Here is a 21,255-nt window from a genome sequence, read left to right as displayed (position 1 = left end):
CGCAGATGTTCCACTGCGCTCGCTGTGTGACCGGGTTGATGTGCTTTGATCCACCTCAACCCTACGCCACCACCATCGTCTCCTACAATACGGTTTTTGGTTTATTGTAGTGTTTAAATGTGAATTTTATCGAATTATTTGAGGAAATTGAAGAAAATGCGTTGCTGGTGTGCGAAATTCACCGCCGAAGAATGCGTTTTCATCGCGGGTCGCTGTCAAACCCCGCACCAAAAAAACATCGAAAAGTAGCCACGGGCTGAACGCGAAAAGGCACGTCTCTGTACATATTTTCCCAAAAATCCTGGTCTCGAAGGTAGAATTCTTCGTAGAAAAGTAAGTATTTGGTGTAGCAAACCACTGGCAAACAGTGCGTGCCGTTCCCGTTTCGTCCTTGGGAGAAAAACCTTCTAGAAACGTTCTGGCGTGTTGTTGGCGTTCTCTCCCACCAAGTGACAAATCGTCCGAACCTTCGGTAGGCGGAAGGGGTACAAGAAAACTTTCACTAACTCCCATGTTTCATGTTTTACAGCATGGCCCGAGGACACCAGAAAATCCAATCGCAGCAGAAGGCGCAGGAGAAGCAAGCCAAGATGAAAAAACAGCAGGGCCACGGACTCAGCGATCAGATGAAGGCAGCCCAGAAAGCGCTCGTGTTTTCGTGCGCCGTCTGCAAATCGCAGATGCCCGATCCCAAGACGTACAAACAACACTTTGAGAACAAACATCCCAAAAACGAGCTACCGGCTGAGCTGAAGGATGTCTAAATGCGAGAGGCTTCGTTTACCGCACATGTCTAACGATAGCATCTTCCACCTTTGCTTTCGACACCGTTTAGGAATTAGTGGCAGTGTGGAGGTTGCGTCGCTCTTCATTTACTCCTTTCTACTACCTTTCTATCCAGTGCTATGCTAACACCCGTACATCGTCACTTCGATCAAGATTTTTGTGGCTTGACAAACCTGTAGGGATCCGGTGCACTGATAGGCAACGCGTTACTTTTGTTTCGGCTGTCCGGGTGCGCTCGCTACCATCTTTTCTTTCCATCCAGTGCAGCCACACTTTGATAATCGTATGATAAATGAATATTCTAATAAAACCGTTGACAATTTTTGAATCATGCGTACTCAATTCTCGTTCGTTCTGAGCCAAATGCACGATATGGAAAAGAGTGAATCACGATCAGTTCAGGCATATGCTGGTATATTTCATTTAATACTCATGCTGGTCATAGGAATTGGATGATGCAAGAACTCCTTTCAGCTTCGAAACATCCAACTATTTACACTGAATTTGTAGGACAAAAGAATGGTAAAACCTCCACCGTCCGTCTGCAATTAACTAAGTACCAGTAGGCAGCTGGGCAGTGATGGGGCAGGGAATCTCAAGTAACGTAAATCTATGCGCGTCTCTGGCAACTCGGAACATCATCTTCGCAGCGATTCATGGAATCGAACCTCTCGGATTGGTTTCGGAGCGTACATCGGAGCCTCGTGGTCCAGCTCACCGTCTTGTGCTACGCTCCTCTCGTTCTAAATATCCTTCAGCTCGGCTGGTAACTCGTTTTTAGGATGTTTGTTCTCAAAGTGTTGTTTGTACGTCTTGGGATCGGGCATCTGCGATTTGCAGACGGCGCACGAAAACACGAGCGCTTTCTGGGCTGCCTTCATCTGATCGCTGAGTCCGTGGCCCTGCTGTTTTTTCATCTTGGCTTGCTTCTCCTGCGCCTTCTGCTGCGATTGGATTTTCTGGTGTCCACGAGCCATCTTTACCTGCGAAGAGAAAGGTCATTACATCCCGAAGGTAGAACACGCTGAACAACTTACCTTGCTGCAAATCTTCAATTTCTTTACGCTACAAAAATCCTCGATGCTTGATGAATGTTAATAACCCTTACACGCTATCAATGTCAATAATTTGACAGCGTGTAAGGGTTAAAATTAAACGTTTTGGCATTAATTTCCGCTCCGTCTGGCAGGGCCTTTAGCTTGAGATGACAACAAAAAAATCGGAAAATTGTAAACAAACGGAACGGAACGGAGAAAACGATCTTTTTGGGGATTCATTTTAGTTTGACCGCTAACCAGGCATTGCCAGTATTCTCTAAGTACATCATGGGAGTCACTATTCTGCAGCCCTATCCAGTGGAGAACAAATCCGGCGCTCAAACGATAGACTTTCTCCAAAAACGTGTCCTCAACCTCGGAGCCGTTCCCGCCGGCCACTTTCTGGTGGACTGCGAAACGTACAGTTCCAACCCGCAGCTCGGCTCACCCAAAACGGTTCATATCCTGCACAACTCCGAGCAACCGGCTTCAGTATTTTCCATTCTCGACACGGGCAACAAACAGATCTCGTTAGTTACGGACGGACTATTCGATTTGCTCATGACGCGCATCGCACCGGCCTACACCTCGAAGAAGCAGACAAAAATCGAATCGAAAGGACAGCGGTTCGAGTTTGGCGATTTTCTCATAAAGCTGGGCAGTGTAACCATGAGCCAAAACTTCAAGGGAGTGCTGGTGGAAGTAGAGTACCGACCCTGCCTCGTACCCGGCAGCTGTTGGGAGTTGATGCGGGAGTTCCTGCAGGGATTTCTCGGATCGAACGTGTCCAACTCTATGCCGGCCTACTTCACTCAGCGGTCCAGCATCAATCCCAACCACTCGAAGGCAAACGAGATCTACCAGCCGATCGACACGATCAACCAGTATCTAGAACATTTCACAAACTATCGAAAGCAAACCATGGCACCGCTCGGAGCTCGTCCTTGACAACATGCGGCTGGAATAAAGATGTACGAGACTGAGGATTAAGATTAAACTAGAAGGTTTGTTTTATTCATTAACTCATATGTACAATGCTACCTATCCGAATGACCTTGCGACTGATCTACCAGCGATTTGGGTAGATTAAATGTAAGCAACTCTATGTCATGTTGCTCGGGGAACCGATCCGTTACTATCACCTCGTTACCGTTCTCAGCGCAATCGGCTATGCTGGCAATGTATCCGAACCAATAGATTACGATCCCGGGACCAAATCGATTGCCGTAGCTGGCCAACTGATCCTTGATGTAGCGCCGATGGGAATCTACATCGCCGAACGACGCCTTACTCTCGATCCAGTTAATAACGCGACCGTGAAATGCGAACGGTATGGCCAACTTCAGATCGGGCGTCTTATCGTAACCGGTGCGGCGCAAATCACCCTCATCGTAAAACACCATACCTGCCGCCCGAGCCAATTTCTTGGTCCGATCTTCATACTCCTCGCCGATGCATCGTCGTATCGCGTCCGTGATCGGCCCGTCCATGTTCTCGCTGTATAAGCAGTAGCTCACATTCACCGCCAGCAGTGAATCCGGCACCATGTCCGGCATTCGAAGCATTTCTGCTATCTCTTGCCGAGTATGTGTCGGGTGCATCTTCCCCAATATTATCCGGCACAGCACCATCGACGGGACGCGCAGTTTCGCTGCCATCTTCAGCAGGATGTCATGATTTGCGGTTTCCTTTGCGGCTGTCTGATATCTACGGAAAATGGGGGTACGAGAAGGGTTACATAAAATTCGTGTCAGGAGGCAGTTCGGGAACAAGAAGATTACTTACTCGTTAATCAGCGCGGCGCTCTTTGCGACAATCCTTGAATGGCTCGATTTTACTCGCTGAAGGACCTCCTTGGAAAGTATACTGCCGAGTGTTTCCTTCGGATAGGCCGGAAACTGTTTGACCAGATCGACGCTGCAGTCGATCGAGAGCCCTTCATAGTCACGGATAAAGTTCTGGATTTCCACGTACTGCTCGGTGCTAATAACGACCATCCTTTCGTCCTTTAATCGCCATAGAGGCCGGTGCTAGTTAGCAAAACGGGAACAACTTCGCAGCAGCTTCACCGAGCGTTTAACCGACCTGTGCCATTCGATTCTTGCTTTTAAGACGACCTCGTAGGTAACGTTGGTGTTCAAATCGATTATCGCATCGTACCCAGCGGGGCTCAGGTATATCAAAATACCTATTTAATACCTAAATACCTAAATAGTTACTGAAGAATTCTTCGGCCGATGCGGTTTTTACCTACAAAAAAGCCTCCAAAAATCTGTTTTCGGCATACAAAAAATAATTGGTTTTTAGGTAAATATTCTCCGGGTTTCTGCCTGGGCAAATTTTGACAGCACTTTAACTCGACCCTACCAACAAAAACTACTGATTAAACCGCTAAACAACTACGAAATAGCTAGGCTTATTTAGAGGTCCGATTTTTAGTGTGTATGAGGGAGGTGGGACGAAAAATTTCTCTAAAGAGTGCGAGGGACAGCAATATCTGACAGCTAACAGCAAATGCTGTCTGTGGGTATGGAACTAACAGCTGACAGCATTATGCTGTCTGTTGGTTGGGAAGGGTTTATTTTTGTTCCGCTTCCAAGAAACAAAAATTAAAATTAAATTTCTTTCCGAGCCGTGCAGAAGTTCGTGCGTGCATCTCCAACAATCGCGCCGCGTGTCCACTTTTGCGTGAGGTGAATTGTTCAACGGGATTTGTGGTTTTACAAAAGTGTGGTTCCATTTGTGCGATGGGAATTTAGTGGTGCTGCCTCCTGGGGCGGCCTCCTTCTTCATACAATCACCAAATTGATTGCGGAAACGCCATCGTCGTGCAGTGGTCTGTTTCCAGAAATAGCACCCCTCCCCGTGGTTGGCCCATTCCGTCATCGCCCCCCGGATTCGTCATCCTTTTGCGATTGTCGCACCCATTTCGATCTTCCGCGAAAGGCTTCTAGAGGCTTCTCAATCCTGCGTCTTTCCGTGGTCTCCGTGGTCTCCGTGGTCAGTGGAAGAAAACGCCCGCTCCGTGTGGTGTGACCAGTGTTGCAAAGAGTGGGGGCCTCCATTTTAATTCGAATTAACGCGAAAGGCCTTGACAGAAATGGGCGAAATGGTGACCGCAATGAAGATGGCTGGCGTGCGACAACGGAGTCTCTCCGCGTAATCGTGCTCACAATCATCAGCCACTAGCCCTCCGTGCATCGGAATTCCGGCCACCGGGAAGCCAACGATTCGTAACACCGTAAACCGTATCCGCACCGCGCAGCGGGGTTCTCCTTCGTTCCGCGTTCCTCAACGAAAAGCGTGCGTGTGCGCAAAGTAAAAGTGAATGCAAATTTGCATCTGCCAAGCGGCTAGCACAGTTGAGTCATAGGTTTTCGCGTCCAACTGCATTCTCTCTCCTCTCCTTTCCCCCGACCGTGTTGGGATGCAAACCTTGAATCCCTAATTTTGGGCGGAAATCTAATTTAACTCAAGAATCATCGGTTACTTCGATGGCTGCTGCAGGTTGCAAGAATTCGCGGGGAACGTAGCAAACAGGAAAGCGCTTCAAATTAAGGCCAGAAGCTAGAAGAGAGCGCAGACCTTGACTTCTGCATTCTCGTGTGTAGTGCCGTTCAACCGGAGTCGAAACGAAACGGTGGAAACTCATGAAAGAATGGTAAAATGTCAGAATGTCCCGCTTAGCGAACCTCAGTCGGTGAGCTGGGCCATGAATTCTTCCTGCAAAGTCGAAAGGAGGGTGGTGTTCAAGAGAAGCCCCTTCGTCTCTTCTTACGATCAGCCCAAGAAAGGCCATGGTGAAAGATGGTGTGAAGATGCCTTGTCTGCTGTTGCCGCTACATGCATCGTCACCATTGGTGTCTGGTTTCTCGGTGCCATCACCACCGTTACGGTAGACATGGGCGGTATCCGGCAGCAGCGCCATGGCGGATGTTCGCGCTCCTCCGCGCGTCGATTGGATTGGGAAAGCCATCGTCTATGTGCATTCAGGCCCCACAACACACCCAATGTTGCTACTATTACTATTAGTGTTGGAGAGGCTTAATGGGGCGTCGCAACCAAACAAAAAAACCTCCCATGTGGATGAGGTCACCGTTTCGTGCACGATTCATGGGACCTCAACGGAGACGGTATGTTGCCAGCTGTCGGCATACAAACGCTTCCGGCATAAAGACGCCGAAGTTCATGGTGCATTTTACCGATCAGAGTACACAAACAAATTGTGGCCAAATCCGACCGCTGAATTGTGGTCATATGGGGTAAAAATATATCGGGGTGATCGTGCGGAACAACATGATCTCCGGAGAGCTTTGTTGTGATGGCATTTATATTGATCATACCTCCCCTGAAGCGACCGTATCGATCGCTGGAGCGAAGCGGCCAAAATTATCCCCAGAGAAAGACCCAACATAACTGAACTGAACCAAGCGGAATGGAAGGTCAGCATCGAATAACTGGCTTTTTATCGATTAATTTGTGTCGTTCCAGCCTTTCTACACTATTTGCTTCAGTCGTTGGCTTCTCACCAACATCGCGTGGACCACACTGGAGAGCGCGATTCTCATTGTGTGAAATGGATGAAAATCACCGTCAGAGCCCGTTCCGGATCGTGTCCGTCTTGTTGTCATCGTTCCGGAAATAGCTTTTTTTTTACCTCAAATTGGCACAGCAAATTGGTCTGCCATTGGTGCTTTCTGATCTGACCCCTCCACACCTGGGATCAGATGATGGTAACCTTTTTCTTGAAAGGATTTAATTGCTTTCGCATCGACTCTGACTGGTTACTCGGCAGGGTCCACATGATGCCGAGGTATGTCGGAGTGTAATCGTTGCGCGCTTGCACAAACGTCGTTTGACCTACTCGTTCTTACAGGAAAAAAAGACATTTGCAACACTTTAACGTGACATACGTTGTGTGGCTGTTTTGTATTTTCCAGCCTTTTCACTTATCTTACCGACCAGCCGGTCTCCCAGCGTTATCGCATCAGATGGGACGGTGCCAAGTGGGACAATGTACTGTGTACACGTTGTAGGGGAAGGTTGTGTTGCTGATTCGATGAACCAGAACCCAGAATGCAATCATTGGAAGCACACAGCACATGGAGACTATTTGCTGGTTTGCATGGAGTTGTGTTAAAGCTTATTGCTTGGCTACGCTGCTTGCACAAAGACCGAAAGCCATCCCGATGGGCCTCGATGAACACCACGAACAGGATTGGCAGAAGCCCAGCACAGGAGAATTTCATTTTAATTTATCCCGTTTACGTAATCTAGAATTATTGCAAAGCGATGCGAATGTTTTATTGATATTGTCAAACGAGGCGCAAAACAACCGCTCAAATTCTGCAGAACACTCGGGAGCTTGAGTAGGAGAGCATGCTACGGTTCAACACAGATTGAATTTATGGTTTAGCTGCCATTCACGCAGAGCGGTATGCATGCAAGCATTGAACCGTATGTATAGATAGGTTACAGACAGAGAGGTCTCAAGCACCAGCACCATAGCAGCAGATAAGTGCAGGGAACCGAAGAAGCCTAAAAATAACCAAACATCGACTTCGATCGTTCGGCTATTCTACCATTTACTACCATCAGTGTGTAGTTCCCGCAATAATGGAAGCAAACTCACCAACCGACACGAAAAGGCATTCTTTACGGAGCAGTTCTTGCTCTACTAGCCGATACCACGGTTTCGCTGGCGCTTGTCTAGGCGAATCTAGTGTCGCGAGTCCCCAAGGGCGCTATTCGTTGCACAATGCCTAAAAAAGATGAAACAAAGTCGGTTTTATTTCATCGTTTCTGTTTTACTGGTCAGCTGGTACAGGTTACACCGGCACGACGGGAGGTGTATGGGATGGTAGTGCCATATTTTGCCCCAAAAGCTGCTCGTTTTGCTGAGAAGTGATTTTCATTTTCTCTTACTTTTCCGTCTCTCCAAGTACTTCCTGCTGTGGTGGATTCCTCGGGACCTAATAACGTGTGTCTGCGGTGCCTGTTCAGTGTTTTCCCATAAGAAGCCAACTAACCCCTCTGTCCAAGCAGTACGGTTGTTCAAATCTGTACAACATTTTTCAACAAATTGTTTGTTTATTAACTTTATAGGCCTTAGGCAGCACAGCGGAATGATGATAGTTTAGTTTTTGTCATGAACTTTCCTTTGTGGTTCCCATCACAGGAGTCAAGAAACTAAATGGCCCTACAGCATCACGCATTACACTTCGTCTGGGAGTCTTTTCCACGCCAAGACGCCGGCATGCAACATGATGGAACGAGCACGAGATGGTCGGCTTCGTGTGTTCTCCAGAAGGTGAACTGGAATGAGAATTTTCATCGCACCGCTAGGCACACGGGGTTCGAATTCGTAACAATCTACTAATCCAACCATGACAACCAGCGGTGATTTTGCTTTGATGCAATGCTTACTACGACACTGCGATCGATTGATCATTTGAGTTACCCTGCACTTATTTCTCTAAATTAAAGTAAATTTTCTTCTATCATGCAGATCTGCGGCGAGAAAATTGTGGAGAAAATTAAAATATCGAGCCGTTCAACGGTTCCGTTTGCAATAGCAAAATCAATATAAACATTACGATAAGATGACTGGAAGAAAAGACTCCATGGTGCATCCAACATTACACCTTTTAGTTTTTTTAACATATATAAGGACGCGCACACTGCACTGTGCGGTGTAGCCGCAGAGCTACATAAGTTCATTCCGAATGTGTATCGCTGACCTGACCTCGCATGGGATGTTGCCACGGTGGTGAACTTGGGTGGCATGAAAATTGGTTGTTCTTTGTTTTGTTTTTCCCCTCTTTTCGGTCGCCAGCCATTTTGGCTTTGGAAGACCCTTGGGAAACATTTTCCACCGACACTTTTTCCTTTATGGCCCGGTGAACGAGTCATGATGTCTGTCGGTTGTTTAGTGTCATAGATACTGCCCGCAGAGAGCATTGCTGCTTCATTACGATCTAAGGTTAGGCACTTTCTCTCTGTAAACTGGTGAAATGGAGCAGTTGCAGGAAGTACTTCAAAAATATCGAAAGTAGAAACAAAATTCCTATGCGAAATTCCTATCTATCTCTAAAATGTATAAACAAATATTGTTGGAGCTCCATATCTATCTCATGTGGGTTTTGGGTAATCGACAGTGAGTTGAAATAGTAGTAACCCTCAGGGGATTTTATTCACTTTTAAGTAGCAGTTTCTACGCCACGGGATCGGACAGCAAAACCCCCTCTACCAACCATTACACAAGTCTGATGCTGACAGGCCTGTTGAGTGGTAGCAGCATGTCTTGCAATATGTAGTTGAACCCTATTTGAGAATCGGTACCGATCTATTCAGATCGGGTGCGGGTACCGGTCTGTTGACGACAAGATACTGTAAATTATCCGTTGATTTTGGATATCATGTGTCATATCCAAACGTGAGTGTGGGTATGAGGCTTTAAAGTTACTTATTTATGAACGGTCATCGAGTTTGCCATTTCGCCAGTCATAGAAAGAAATGTTTCATTCTTTGATATCTCTTCCCCTTGACGTTATAGCTTGAATCATAGTCCAAATTAGTCATGCTCAGTATCAACAGAGTGAAGTAGACAGATGCGCTGTGTGCTTTTCGCAAGCACATTATTTCTTATCGCATTGCCTGGCTTATCTTGACGACCTTCCACACATCCAAACAAATACTCAATAATCGCAATTCGTTAGTGAGTGTTCTCTCGCATAGAATCTTGCGATTATTAAATAATTGCTTAGCAAGGAGAAACAATTAATGTGCAAACAGTAATGACAAAAGTGTGATATTTTCATTTTTTTTTAAATTAGTCTTTTATTCCGCATAAATGTGTGTTTATCGTTTTAAGAGAAATTCTCTAAGTGTTTCTCTGCACATGCCAACCCCGGATATCCCGGAAGACAACATATCGCCAAAAACCCCACTGCGTGGTCACGTCCGTTGTTGCCGGTCACGGTGGGTCCATTCCATTGGGTCTAAAAGGGCATGAAAAACCAAAACCGTTGAGGCGCATACGGTATGGGCTTTCGATTGATGCAAAGCTTAACGCTTCCGTTTTAATTTCCTTTACGACTTTACTGCTAGTTGGTTGAATTGAACACCGCAACGTGTGTGTATGCAAACGGCCGCTACCCTCTCTCCCGGCAGGCGAATCAACGCACAATATCTAATTGATCGATTCGATCGTTTGTCGATCGGCTGGACGCGTAGAAAAGAAAATTTGACCAACATGGCTTCATTTGGGAAAGCTTTTCCTTTTCACTTACCAATTTCTACAACTTCTACAATATTATTGTTCAGCATTCAAGGGTTATCATTCGTTTGGAGTAGCAGTACACTTTCTTTGACTTACTTTAAATTTTAAGTTTTAAATTTGCTTTTCGTCAACAATTTCAGATAATCTCTTTTTCTTTGGAACAAGAACTAGCGCATTAGATCATATGCCTGCAGCATAAAGTTAAAGGTGCAACGTTTTGCGAAAGCAAGTGAGTTAGGCACGTCACTGTTATTGTGTTTCATAAAAAAATAGGGAGAAGGAATTGAATTCGAAAATTTTGGTTAGTGATCAGTACAGTGTGTGCACGCGGTGTTTAGCTGATGCGTGTGTGCGGACGGAAGTGCGATCAAGATCGATCTGTGGTGCCGGGCGATGATCGTTAAGTGACACCGTCGACGCGACCTGAGCATCGTTTTATTTCTTCCAACGGACCCCTGCATCCCTCGCCACTACCATGGATTCCAATGACTCTTTCAGTGCGAACGAGTTGATCCCTGAAAGGTAAGAACGTTTTGAAGAATGTTTTAATTTCTTTTTACGATAGTTCTGCTAAGCGAATGGCGGTGTAATAAAATAATTTAATATTGTCAAACATGAACCGGCTATGATGGAGCGGAGGAATGAAATCTTCTGATGAAGTCGCATGGAGTCGTTATGCACAACAATCGATTACCGGTCGGCAAGTAAGCAATCAAGTGGAACCGACCGTACCTTGTTACTTTTTGCTGTGAACGTATATCTTCGCCAATTTCCGCGTCAAATAAAGCCGGGTCTGTCGCAGCTGGATTAGCGGGGAGTCGGTCGAGTGTATCACTTGGAAAAAACGCATTGTGTACACGAGACAACAGCAACATCTATATGGAATGCATCGAGGTTCGCGTACGATTTTGCTTCCCCGTGACAGCAATGACTCTATTGGCCAAGGAGGAAAAGGTTGGGCTAGGCACATTGTTGAACGTATCGCTTGGGCGTTACTTACCAACTTCATTTGGAAGACAAAGCAAAATGGTGTCTCTATTTATGCGTAGAGACACGCTCGTTTAACTTCGTACCGCGAGAGTAAAGAACCGATTAATATGGTTGCAGACAGCAATCGACGACGTCACTAACAATTGACTCATTATTCTTTCTAATTGAATAAATGGCTGACGACCATTTCTTTGCAGCATCTTGTTGTACTGGCCATCGTCTTTGTCTTTGTTGTATTTTGATTTAGTTGATTAACGGTGTGTTTCGATCGCATAATGATATACCTGCTCGTTGTTACTTTTGATTGATCGATCATTGCGATCGTTGGTTCAATGGCTCGTTTGCATATAGTTAACATATCAATTTTAAATGTAAAAAACATGGTAACGGTTTCAAAATGATTATTTGATTTGCTGATGATAATGATCGGGAAGGCATACGGCCCCAATTTGCTCTCATAATTTAATAAAATCCGTTAGTTGGCTTCATCTAGTTTATGCCAGTTTCGTTGCACAAATGATGCACGTCTGCATATACCACGTACTGGCTATCAATGACACGCACCTCATTAATATGGGACTGGGTGAAAACTGAGGTTTTCCCTATCACCGTTCAGCAGTGCCTAGTTAGACGTAATTTCATTTTGATTTTATTCGGAACTGATCTGTTTTTTTTTTTCATTCTCTTCGTTTCTGTTCTCTTTGCTATGGACCTTACCACGCGCAACAACAGCTGTCTTGAAACGGAATGGGTTGAGGAAACAGAGGTGTTAGCCATTCTAAAACAATGGGAATCGCGGGGCAACGCGGCTCTGAATAAAGCTGCGGACACCATCTGGAACAGTACCGGTGGTAACAGCCTCAACAACAGTGTCACCAACATCAGTAGCAACAACAGCAGCAGCACCAGCAACAACAGGACCGTTATCAACCTCTCACATATGAGCAACGATAGCGGCATCAGCCAGAAACAAGGTAATTGTTACTGTACCATATGGACCAATTATGATTGCGATCTTATTAAAAAAGTATAGCAGATACATTGTTTCTTATTTGAAGAACCCGTTACCCTTCAGGTTATGGCTGGATTTTATAAAATATTCTACTTTTGATCAATTCCTAAGCCATGTGAGCGCAAAAAGAATTGCAACAGATATGGCACGAGCATAACTTGAACAGCACATGTGTTTGCCAAACGCCTCTGCGTGAACGTTTGGCTCTCATGAAGGCCGCGATGATGGTGGCGTCAGTGCTAGGTGCTGTATTTAACTATGCTAGTCAATGTAAGAAGGCGTTTTGTGGATTGCTTTCGCTTACTACCACCGGCCAGCCACTGCAGGGCCGGTATTCTGAAGGACAACAACTTATTGCCATTTGTCGCTCGTTTTCAAAGATTTGCTGTGCTCATAATACAAGACCTATCTTTCAGAGTCCGTATTGGCATGTGTCATCGTCAAGGAGTTTGTTACGTGAAAGTGATCACCCTAGCGGCCAAGAAGCCACCATGAAACAGAACAGCAAAACCCTTGCACCCACGGGTGAACCGACTTGACAATTGACCAAGGAACGGTGTGACAAACCAGTATTTGGATGTGCGGCTTCCCACGCCGTACCAGCCTTTCGATGGTGGGTTCTCTCTTCCAACTCCCTATTGCACGTTTCTTTGCCATTGTTGCTCTGGCATAAAGCAAAAAAACAAAAATGCAATCCGTCCTACCCCATACTGTGGCTTGTGTGTATTGTAATGTTGGTGGAGACCGATCGAACGAGTGATTGTGTTTAGATATACTTGTTTAAACAGCGTGCATTCCATTGCCATTTCGATCAGTTGGCGTCAAGAAAGGTGTGGGGTGTGACACAGCTGCTGGTTCCGCAATATTCTACTTCCGTTCTAAGAACCGCTAACCGGTAGCGCGGTCGATAGCCAAGTTAGGTTCTCTCGATTGCCATTCGCCTCGTTGCTGGAGATAGCGAGAACGTTTCCAAAATTGGAATTTTCCTTTTAAAAGCGCCAATCAGTTATGGGTGACATCGGACGATCGTTAATTGACCAGACGGAACAGTTCTAATCGATCCATCCATGGTGCTTCCGCGACAACGGGATAAGAGCATAGGACGTTAGATGACTGGAATGGCCTGCGCTTTTCTGCAGTAACTACAGTTGCCGCTACACTTCCTTGGTGGAAGGTTTACATGGAAAAGGATTCAAAAAGAACTCAGCGACAGCGAAGCTAATGATCTCTGTGCAAGCTATACTTCCTGATGCCTAATAGGCATCTAGTTCAAAGCATGAACACTGAGTGTGTTGTGTCGATGCCAATTGTAAACGTTTTGGTTTTATATGATTTAGAACATGCACTCTCGAACACATTCCCTTTGGGCGAGAGCTTGCGTCAAGACGACAAGCTACAGCAATTGTTTCCTGACGATATTGATAACCGAACGCGTGACGCACTCCAAAGTATGCACAGCTCGAGTAAGTAATTGCGTTAACGAATTGCACAAAAAACCATCCATCGAAACATTAACCATTGCCCCAATGCTCATCAATATTGCCACAAAAGGCGCAATATAAATGTCGCTAAAGGCGAGCGAATCAATTGGCGAACTGCATGAATATCCGTATTCTTCTTTCACCGGCATTCTCTTTTATCATTCGAAGTCGTTCCAAGTTGCTAGTTTAATGTTTGATAAGCGCTTTTCTAATAAGTAATTTGTAATTATCCTTGTAATAGGTCTCAAATATGACACTCGAACGTTCGTTAGACCCAGGAAGAAATTGGAATCCACTTGGCTGCAAAACAGCACTGCTTCCAGTGAGGCAGCAACTACATCATCTCCTGGTATAACTCAACATGAGGTAAGTTGACCGAATGCGCACCGCGTTATCAACGAGTTGGAGCATTTAATTAATTAAAACTTCGCATTTTCTCAACCAACCTAGCTGACGGCGAACGCGTCACCTCTGTTGAATGTTCAGATCGGTGGTCCGGTAACGCCATCGTTGGTCAACTCGGCCACCGGCAGTCGACTAATGATGCAGCGCAGCTTGTTGAACGACGTGTCGCCACCATGCTCAATAATGAACTCGATGGAGTACTCGACCAATGAGAAGTTCACCAACAGTTTGATCACAAGCGGTGACTTTAGTAGCGTCGGTTGTTTGCTTAACGCAGCTGACGCCGATCTTGTTAGCGTGACCACTGGTGGCACTGACGCCAATTACAACGGTTACAGCTTGTACAATGTGATGGAGGATCGGCAACGGTTGGAGAATCTGTGCCTCGACGAAGAAAGCACGCTCACAAAGGATTGCAACATCTCCCGGACGGATCTCAACGCGATTGAAAGCGTATCGGGTGTTAGCACGATGCAAAACTCATACGAGAGCGGAGGCACCGGATCAGGAGCTGCGGGTAGTAGTCGCATGGTTGGCCCGGGAAAACTTTCGTTCGACGACACTGAATCGGCGCTGTTAAACGGTGGTCCGTCGTCTGCGAATACTACGCTACTATTAGGCGTTACAACACCAGCAGTTTCCAATGATGTCAGAAAGGCAAGCGAAACGTTCCAGTTGCCAGTAGTAGCTGATGATACGATGGAAGAGCATATCGCGGGCCTTCTAAACGGTGGTACGTACGATAAGCGGCGACCGAGGAACTTTAACACCTATCGTAAACCAAGAGCGTCGATCAATCAAACGTTCGAGGAATTGCCGAATGTGGACAACAGAGGAGTGGAAGGAGAGCAAACTTCAAACGATATTCCAGGTCCAGTGAAGCACACAATTATGAACAGTACCTTTGGTATCGTAGGTGAGGAACAGCTCGGTGGCGGTACTGGTGGTAGTGTGGCATCCAATGCAACCTTTCTGGCGAAACCGAAGGTGGACGATGGTGAAAACGATGGTCGATTACTCGATCTAACGTTGGATACACCGGTTGCTCCCGAGTATAAGATGCCGTTTGGTCGTACGTTCAAGCGTCGTCCACGCGGACAGTTTTCGGCCACTGAAGAGGAACTGGAAACGGAAATGATTAATCCCATTCTACCAGTGGTGGTACCATCAGAACAAGTGGCACAACAAACACCGAGTAAAGGGATTCGACAGAACGCCAACGGTAGCCGAATGTTGGTTCAATCGACACCATTCTACGGGTCATCGCAGCGTGCTGTTGGAGGTTCGGAGAATGATCTGCTAGACTTCGATGTTTCTCTGATCACCCCAACTGATCCGACGGCCGGCGAGCTGTTCCCACAAACCCCGGTTCGCACCGGAGATTCTAAACGCAGTACCGTCGTTCGGAGAAGTCGTAACCTCGAGCAAGACCTGCAGAGTGAGGGAGAGGCGTGCGAGACGGACGATTTCGATGTGCAAATACGCCGTACTCCGGGAACCACCAACGGTAAGATAACTGATCCGTCGAACTTTCTGGATGCCGAGAAGCGTATCTCGCTACAGCATTTCGAGGAATTTGAAAAATCGATTCTCGAAAGTGAACACAGTGGAGTTGATTTTGACGAGATGCTAAACTCGCTGACAGCGGACGTGCGTCGGTCGGATGAAAGCGACAAGCTGCGCCAGTCGCTCGACAACATCAAGAAACGTCACTCGCGAATCAATCTCGAGAAGCAGCAGCAAGATGAGATGAAGCGAAAGTTGCATCAGTTGGAGACGGGTGATGGAAGCCTGAACATCTCCACAACTACACCGCTCGACAATAAGCTAGCGGATTCGATGACCAAAAGCTCCGGCATGTCATCATCGAGCGGAAGCGAAAGATTGCTCAATCGTAGAAGTAGATACAACGAGGATCTTAATCTCAGTCAGCATCTACAGCAGCCAGAGCAAAAGCAATTAAATTCGACAATCACTTTGTCGAATGGAGAAAATGGTGGTGGTGATGATAGTCATCGCGGGGGTGAGATCGATTCTGCAGCCGAATCGGATCGTGTCTCTACTGGAGCCGACGTAGAGACGTACGACCGCAAGAATCGGGATCGATTTAAGACAATACGCATCATCAAAAAGAGAGAGGATGACCTATCGGTAGCGGTACTGCCGGACGCTGATCAGCCATTGGAATCTGAAGTCCCCGGTAGCCATGAGTTCCTAAAATCTTCCCCCAACAACAGTACCAGCAACAGTAGTGCCTTTAGTCGCGTGGATCACAATTCACAGAGAATGGGAGCAGGAACGAGAATAGGAGCAAGTAATCAGCAAATGAAGAAGACTGATGCAACAGGGGCAGAGATGATAGAGGAGGCGGGACAGGAAGTATTTAAAAAGCCACAGGCAATCGTACAACCAGTGATGCAGTCAACAGGCCGTACTGGTCTCTCGAAGCCACGCTATTACACTGGCGTACCGAGCGGCATTGGAGGAGGGACGATTGGAACCCTGCGCAAGGATCTGTCACTTCCGCTGGGCACCAAAGCTAGTTCGATTGATAGTTTGGAGCAGCAGCAACACCAACAGCAACAGCAACAACAGAATTCTCAAGCTTCACGCTTATCGGCCATTTCGAAGCTAGGCGGAGGCAGCGGTGGTCTCATCGGCAGTGGCCGCTACGCTCAGTATTCAGGACTACAGAAGCCTTCTTCGCAGCTGCAGGCCAAACAGCAACAACAGCAGGCTCCCGCACTTAAGTCGCCAATGGGAACGAAATCCAAGTCCTACCACAGTCTTACCTTTGCCCAGGCCGGCAATAGTACAGGTTACGGTGGCTCCAGTAGCAACCTATCGAAAGTACATGGTTCTTCTGCGCTACAGCTTAAGCTAAAGCACAATTCTAGCAACACTGAGGTAAGTCATTTGTCCTAACCAAACGAAATGATATTTAGATCTAGTCGCATGATGTTACCACCATTCTAGTCCCAACAGTCACTGCTCAAATCATTCGTCAACATTTTTTAAACTCGATCGATTTTTTATGTTCTTTTTGCATGTTTTTTGTCTCTTGTTTGCCTATCAGTTTTGTGTTTCTTGTTGTGGTTGCCCATTACTCAAATAAGATCATTATGCATTTGCACTTATTGTGAGCTGGTGTGCTTGATAAGACTCGTGCATTTATCTTCTGTGCCATACACATGTCTCTCTTCATTTTGCCAGCCAAAATCACTGTACACATGGTTGAGGTACATGAAATCACATTAATCATTCGCAACCATTCGTTCGAAACTTGTGTTCAAACTATACACTCCATCCCAGCGATGACCACCTGTTTATAGTTTCGAACTGTTTCAAGATCATCTAGGTGTAAACGATCACCTAGAATTATTGATGCATCTCCTCATATTCAACTGATGGATAATGCAGTGTAAATGCCTTTGCCGCTGAAACCATCCATTCGCTTGGCGTACAGATTTTCTGGCCAAAAACCTATTAAGAGGAGGTGTCCTCTGAATGTGTTTGTGTGCGTGTGTGTTTTCCTGTGTGCACTAACACTAATTTATCGTCCGGTCACCTGTTTTGTAGCTGAAAAGTAACACATCCAGGGTGCGTGCCTCGATGCAACCGCAACAATTACCATCGGGTACGAGGACCGCAGCAACGGCGGCAGCAGCAGCAACAGGAGCTGGAGTAGCAGGATCGTCCGGAGGAACCGCAGTCATGGGGGGAATCATGGGACGTACCAGCTTGCCACTGGTGCGATCGAACCAATTCCCGCACAACAGCGGTACCACCGTTGGTGCTGTGGCTAACGCAACTGCAACACTGAACGCTACTACCACCAGCCCTGTACGTGTTTGTTTGTATTCATAGTGTTCTAACGATGCGCTTTTCCTGTAATTCCCTGTCTGCAATGTTTGGTAAAGGACCTTCCGGCTAACGAACGAATTTGGGAACGAAAGTCTAACTGGGTAACAGTTCCCAATTACCTCCCGCTACGGTTATGCGCTTTCTTTAAGGTTGTGGACTATTCCTGATTTGTCTAGTTGTTGCTTACCATTCCTATTGCTTAGTTATTTTCCTTTACACAAAGTGGTGTCAGTTGCTTAATTTGTTGTTTTTAAATGCTTATTTAAATTTGTTGGATCGAACTTCTTTCCGGTTATTCATGGCTCCAGATCCTTTACAAACCTCTCGGCATTCCGCCAATATGTACTGTATTCCCCCGCGAGCGCTACATAAGTTCCGAAATGTCCAAAAATGTACTAAAACAAAATGCAATTAACATCCGCGATCCCAAGCAAATCGCCCATTGTTCATGCTTTGTCCACCTTTCTATTTCTTCCCGCGTCGCATGTACATTCAATCGCTCTCCTATCGCTAGCTTTCCGGTGTTCAAATGCGCACAGCTAGCAGCAGCAGTGGATTAGCAAAGACGTCTCGGCTCGGGCTAGTAAGACCTTCGTCCGGATACTTCAGCTACAGCACGCACCGAAAGCACCAGGATTCGGACAATGAATCCGTCAATGTAAGTACCATCAGTCCGAGCATGATGTTCGTAGAGATTAAACGGTGTAATGCATTCGTGTAGTGTATAGAGCCATAAACCGAATTGTAAGAACCATCTTATCCTAGTTCCCGAGTAGCCCTAAAAGAGCTCTTATTCAGACGGTTTAGCATAGATTCAATTAGCTTTTTCTTAACTCCCATTTGATTAGTTTCAATGGCTTAGCGATCAGCGAGTATTATCCTGTTGTAAATGACTTTTCTCTACGATTTTGAATTTTGGGTACTCATCCTTTCTTTTCGGTGTTTTTCCTCTTTTTTGTTGTTCTTTTCATTTCATGATACCTTCTTCATTCCTTCCATGTGTATGGAACGTGTGCCGTGCGTTGTCCTGTATGTGCTCGCGTGTGTAGAGCCTCTCATCCTCATCCGCTAGCTCTAGAGGCAGCCTATATCGTGTAGATAGTCAAAGTGTAGCGAACAATGTACAATCCTTTGCCACCGCGCCCACGATCCCGTCGACAGCCGGATCGAGACATGGCAACAATAGCGACGATGTGAATGGGAGCGCAACCGCAGCCGGTACGAAACTTAATGGTGCCACAGGATCATCATTCGGCACAGTGACGAACAGCGCGTCTACGACTGTAGCTGCATGCATCACGAATTCGAAACCGTCCGGATTACGGCCACCTTCGGCCTTAAGACCACCGTCGGTACGAAGCGGCCTGCCACGTCCTACGAGCTACATTCGGCGATGAATAAGCCGTCCCATCCCAACTCAACTTCTGCAGTATTTCCTCAAAGCGTTGCCGTTCCAACTCGATCCTAGCGTCTCGATCGCACCTTAACCGGTACTTGTCAGTCTTACAATCCGCGTGTTTGTTTTTGTTTTGTTTTTATTCCCGGAACTGAAAGGCCATTAATTCGTAATAAGAAGCGAGCTAAAGAGAAGAGGTGTCCACTCAAATTGTAAACTAGTTTTCAAACCGTCACCGTATTGTGTCCACAACGACCTTATTTTACTCCTCAGTTAGAATCGTGATCGCGGTCTTCGATCGCTCGTGCAAGCAATGCGTTTCCAGTCCACATAGGGTTTCCCTGTTCTGCAGCATCATTACGGTTGATGATGGAAGTGTATGAATGCTCGGGACCTTTTTTGTCTCTCTGTCACAATCAGGCGTTTTTCGCACGTTCGTCAACCCACTAGCCATCATTGGTCTCCATTAGTGGTCCATCGGGAGCGGATTGGTTAAATAAGCAAACGAAACAATAATACTTAAGATTATTTAAAATACGAATGCCAGCAGAAAGAATTTATTTGGTGGCACGCCACAAAGCGTGTAGGACTCTTTTTTATTTTAACAATTAAACTCCTCGTTATTCATGTGCTTATTATGCGGTTCGATCGCTCCGACACATACTCCCTCGTACATACAGATTTTGTCACGTTACATGTTAATACTGTTAATTCTCTCTTGTTCGGAACCCCTTTATTCGTTTTTCCTTTCTTTTCATTGGTTCTTTACCACATCCGTATTATTTAAGCATGCGCGTTTGTGTCTAAAAATTTGTGATAATTCTTACGGATGCTACGGTGTACGCTCCATCAGAAGACCATTACCTTGCCGACCTTCTATCTCGAAGGCACGCTTTGTTTTGAACCTCGTTTCATGGTCATAAACGCACACTGGCAAAACAAAATTAGCAAAGATAAATCAAGAAAATAAATCTTCTCTCTAACTTACACTAGCGCTTGAGTCATCGCTACTGCGAAATACTTTTTTCAAAAATTCGCATTCCCGATTTCGACTTGAATTAAATAAAAATACAAATGCATCTTTGCGAGTGGATCGATAAGGGATGACTGGCGCGAGTGAAATGTATGATCAATATTAAACGAAGATGACGCTCGAGTATGATTTGCCGGTAGGATGAGCCCGAGAAGAACCAAATTGGAAGCCCTTTATGACTTTCGTTTGAGTCTGTTACAAGCGTTATCAACCAAGGATAGGAAACGCTCCATCCACGGTCAACAACGAGCAACGGCGAACCGAAATTTGCAAAAATTACAAGAGAAGATCGGTTAAATTGAATCGCAAAAGACTACACGACCTAACGCAATAGATAGTAGCTAGTTAGTTTCAGTGTACGCGGGGTGCTTCCAGAAAGGGAAACAATATCAGGCCAGAGCACACGTCGCCCTTTAGCCGATCTGCAAATAAAGAATCGGCAATGGATTAATGTTGGCCCCGCGGCATCTTTATCCGGTTCTGGAAATGAAAATTATACATATACACTTATTTATACAGTAAACAGAACCCTCTGTGTAGGATGATACGGTAAAATGCAAACCAAATGGTAGTTACTTTCTTCAATTGCCACTATCACACCAGCTTAATGTTACACATGAAATGGTAAGTAACGATTCACTGGGCGCAAGCGGTCGCGAACTATAGTGTTCAAATCGTTACACATCAGCGACGCTGGAATGATTAAAAAAGGTGAAACACAACAGTCACGGATCGATTAGGAGAAAGGTGATGCCGTGGCTTTCTGGGACCTTGCATTCGATTCTCCATGAACCCAATATTTTTATCACGTGTGAAAACTACAGCTGTTCAAAAAGGCTCCACCACACATAACTACCTTTGGACAATAATTTAATGATGAATGTTCTCAAACAGATAATTTTAAAATCATATTGTTTGTAAAAAAGGAAATACCATTTATAAGTAACTCACCTTATAAGAAAATATTGAA

At 45.8% G+C, this 21,255-nt stretch overlaps 5 protein-coding genes across 12 annotated transcripts in view; 3 read left to right on the top strand and 2 right to left on the bottom strand.

Moving 5' to 3' along the window:
- Positions 1-220: 220 nt before the first annotated feature.
- LOC125955169 (zinc finger protein 706-like) lies at positions 221-1,114 on the top strand. The gene is made up of 2 exons (XM_049686153.1): positions 221-333; positions 530-1,114. Exon 2 carries the CDS (start codon positions 531-533, stop codon positions 762-764), a length of 234 nt encoding a protein of 77 aa, XP_049542110.1. The 5' UTR covers positions 221-333; position 530; the 3' UTR covers positions 765-1,114.
- A 49-nt stretch (positions 1,115-1,163) lies between these two features.
- LOC125955170 (zinc finger protein 706-like) lies at positions 1,164-1,897 on the bottom strand. The gene is made up of 2 exons (XM_049686154.1): positions 1,824-1,897; positions 1,164-1,769 (listed from the first exon to the last, which is right to left on the bottom strand). Exon 2 carries the CDS (start codon positions 1,761-1,763, stop codon positions 1,530-1,532), a length of 234 nt encoding a protein of 77 aa, XP_049542111.1. The 5' UTR covers positions 1,764-1,769; positions 1,824-1,897; the 3' UTR covers positions 1,164-1,529.
- A 123-nt stretch (positions 1,898-2,020) lies between these two features.
- On the top strand, positions 2,021-2,816 carry LOC125955168 (mediator of RNA polymerase II transcription subunit 20). Its single transcript, XM_049686152.1, has one exon. It carries the CDS (start codon positions 2,112-2,114, stop codon positions 2,769-2,771), a length of 660 nt encoding a protein of 219 aa, XP_049542109.1. The 5' UTR covers positions 2,021-2,111; the 3' UTR covers positions 2,772-2,816.
- A 2-nt stretch (positions 2,817-2,818) lies between these two features.
- LOC125955166 (CDAN1-interacting nuclease 1) lies at positions 2,819-4,060 on the bottom strand. Its single transcript, XM_049686147.1, has 2 exons — positions 3,609-4,060; positions 2,819-3,530 (listed from the first exon to the last, which is right to left on the bottom strand). The coding sequence occupies exons 1-2, from the start codon at positions 3,818-3,820 to the stop codon at positions 2,861-2,863; spliced, it is 882 nt and encodes a 293-aa protein (XP_049542104.1). The 5' UTR covers positions 3,821-4,060; the 3' UTR covers positions 2,819-2,860.
- Positions 4,061-4,409: 349 nt separating this feature from the next.
- The window catches only part of LOC125955158 (serine-rich adhesin for platelets-like), a 16,864-nt gene continuing 18 nt past the window's right edge, over positions 4,410-21,255 (top strand). Inside the window, exons 1-10 of one of the 8 annotated variants that reach the window (XM_049686123.1) lie at positions 5,671-8,133; positions 10,245-10,333; positions 10,411-10,626; positions 11,827-12,068; positions 13,444-13,569; positions 13,829-13,953; positions 14,038-16,899; positions 17,572-17,835; positions 18,371-18,514; positions 18,906-21,255. The exon at positions 18,906-21,255 is cut by the window's right edge and continues 18 nt beyond it. In XM_049686123.1, the coding sequence (XP_049542080.1) occupies positions 10,580-10,626; positions 11,827-12,068; positions 13,444-13,569; positions 13,829-13,953; positions 14,038-16,899; positions 17,572-17,835; positions 18,371-18,514; positions 18,906-19,253 (4,158 nt within the window). In that variant the 5' untranslated portion in view covers positions 5,671-8,133; positions 10,245-10,333; positions 10,411-10,579 and the 3' untranslated portion in view covers positions 19,254-21,255. Of the gene's footprint in view, positions 4,517-4,643; positions 4,660-5,670; positions 8,134-10,244; positions 10,627-11,826; positions 12,069-12,522; positions 13,570-13,828; positions 13,954-14,037; positions 16,900-17,571; positions 17,836-18,370; positions 18,515-18,905 lie in introns of those variants that run through there. The other 7 variants (XM_049686119.1, XM_049686122.1, XM_049686120.1 and 4 more) reach the window with 7 other exon arrangements.

The sequence above is a fragment of the Anopheles darlingi genome, chromosome 3 (assembly GCF_943734745.1).
Source record: "Anopheles darlingi chromosome 3, idAnoDarlMG_H_01, whole genome shotgun sequence".
NCBI classification, from domain to species: domain Eukaryota; kingdom Metazoa; phylum Arthropoda; class Insecta; order Diptera; family Culicidae; genus Anopheles; species Anopheles darlingi.
Note: the sequence above shows the minus strand (reverse complement) of the source record. Positions and strands in the feature narration are given on the sequence as shown.

Coding starts and splice junctions, on each gene's coding strand:
- LOC125955169 (XM_049686153.1), top strand. CDS start 531: ATGGCCCGAGGACACCAGAAAATCCAATCGCAGCAGAAGGCGCAGGAG.
- LOC125955170 (XM_049686154.1), bottom strand. CDS start 1,763: ATGGCTCGTGGACACCAGAAAATCCAATCGCAGCAGAAGGCGCAGGAG.
- LOC125955168 (XM_049686152.1), top strand. CDS start 2,112: ATGGGAGTCACTATTCTGCAGCCCTATCCAGTGGAGAACAAATCCGGC.
- LOC125955166 (XM_049686147.1), bottom strand. CDS start 3,820: ATGGTCGTTATTAGCACCGAGCAGTACGTGGAAATCCAGAACTTTATC. Junction 3,531..3,608: donor AGCGCCGCGCTGATTAACGA/GTAAGTAATCTT, acceptor CATTTTCCGTAG/ATATCAGACAGCCGCAAAGG.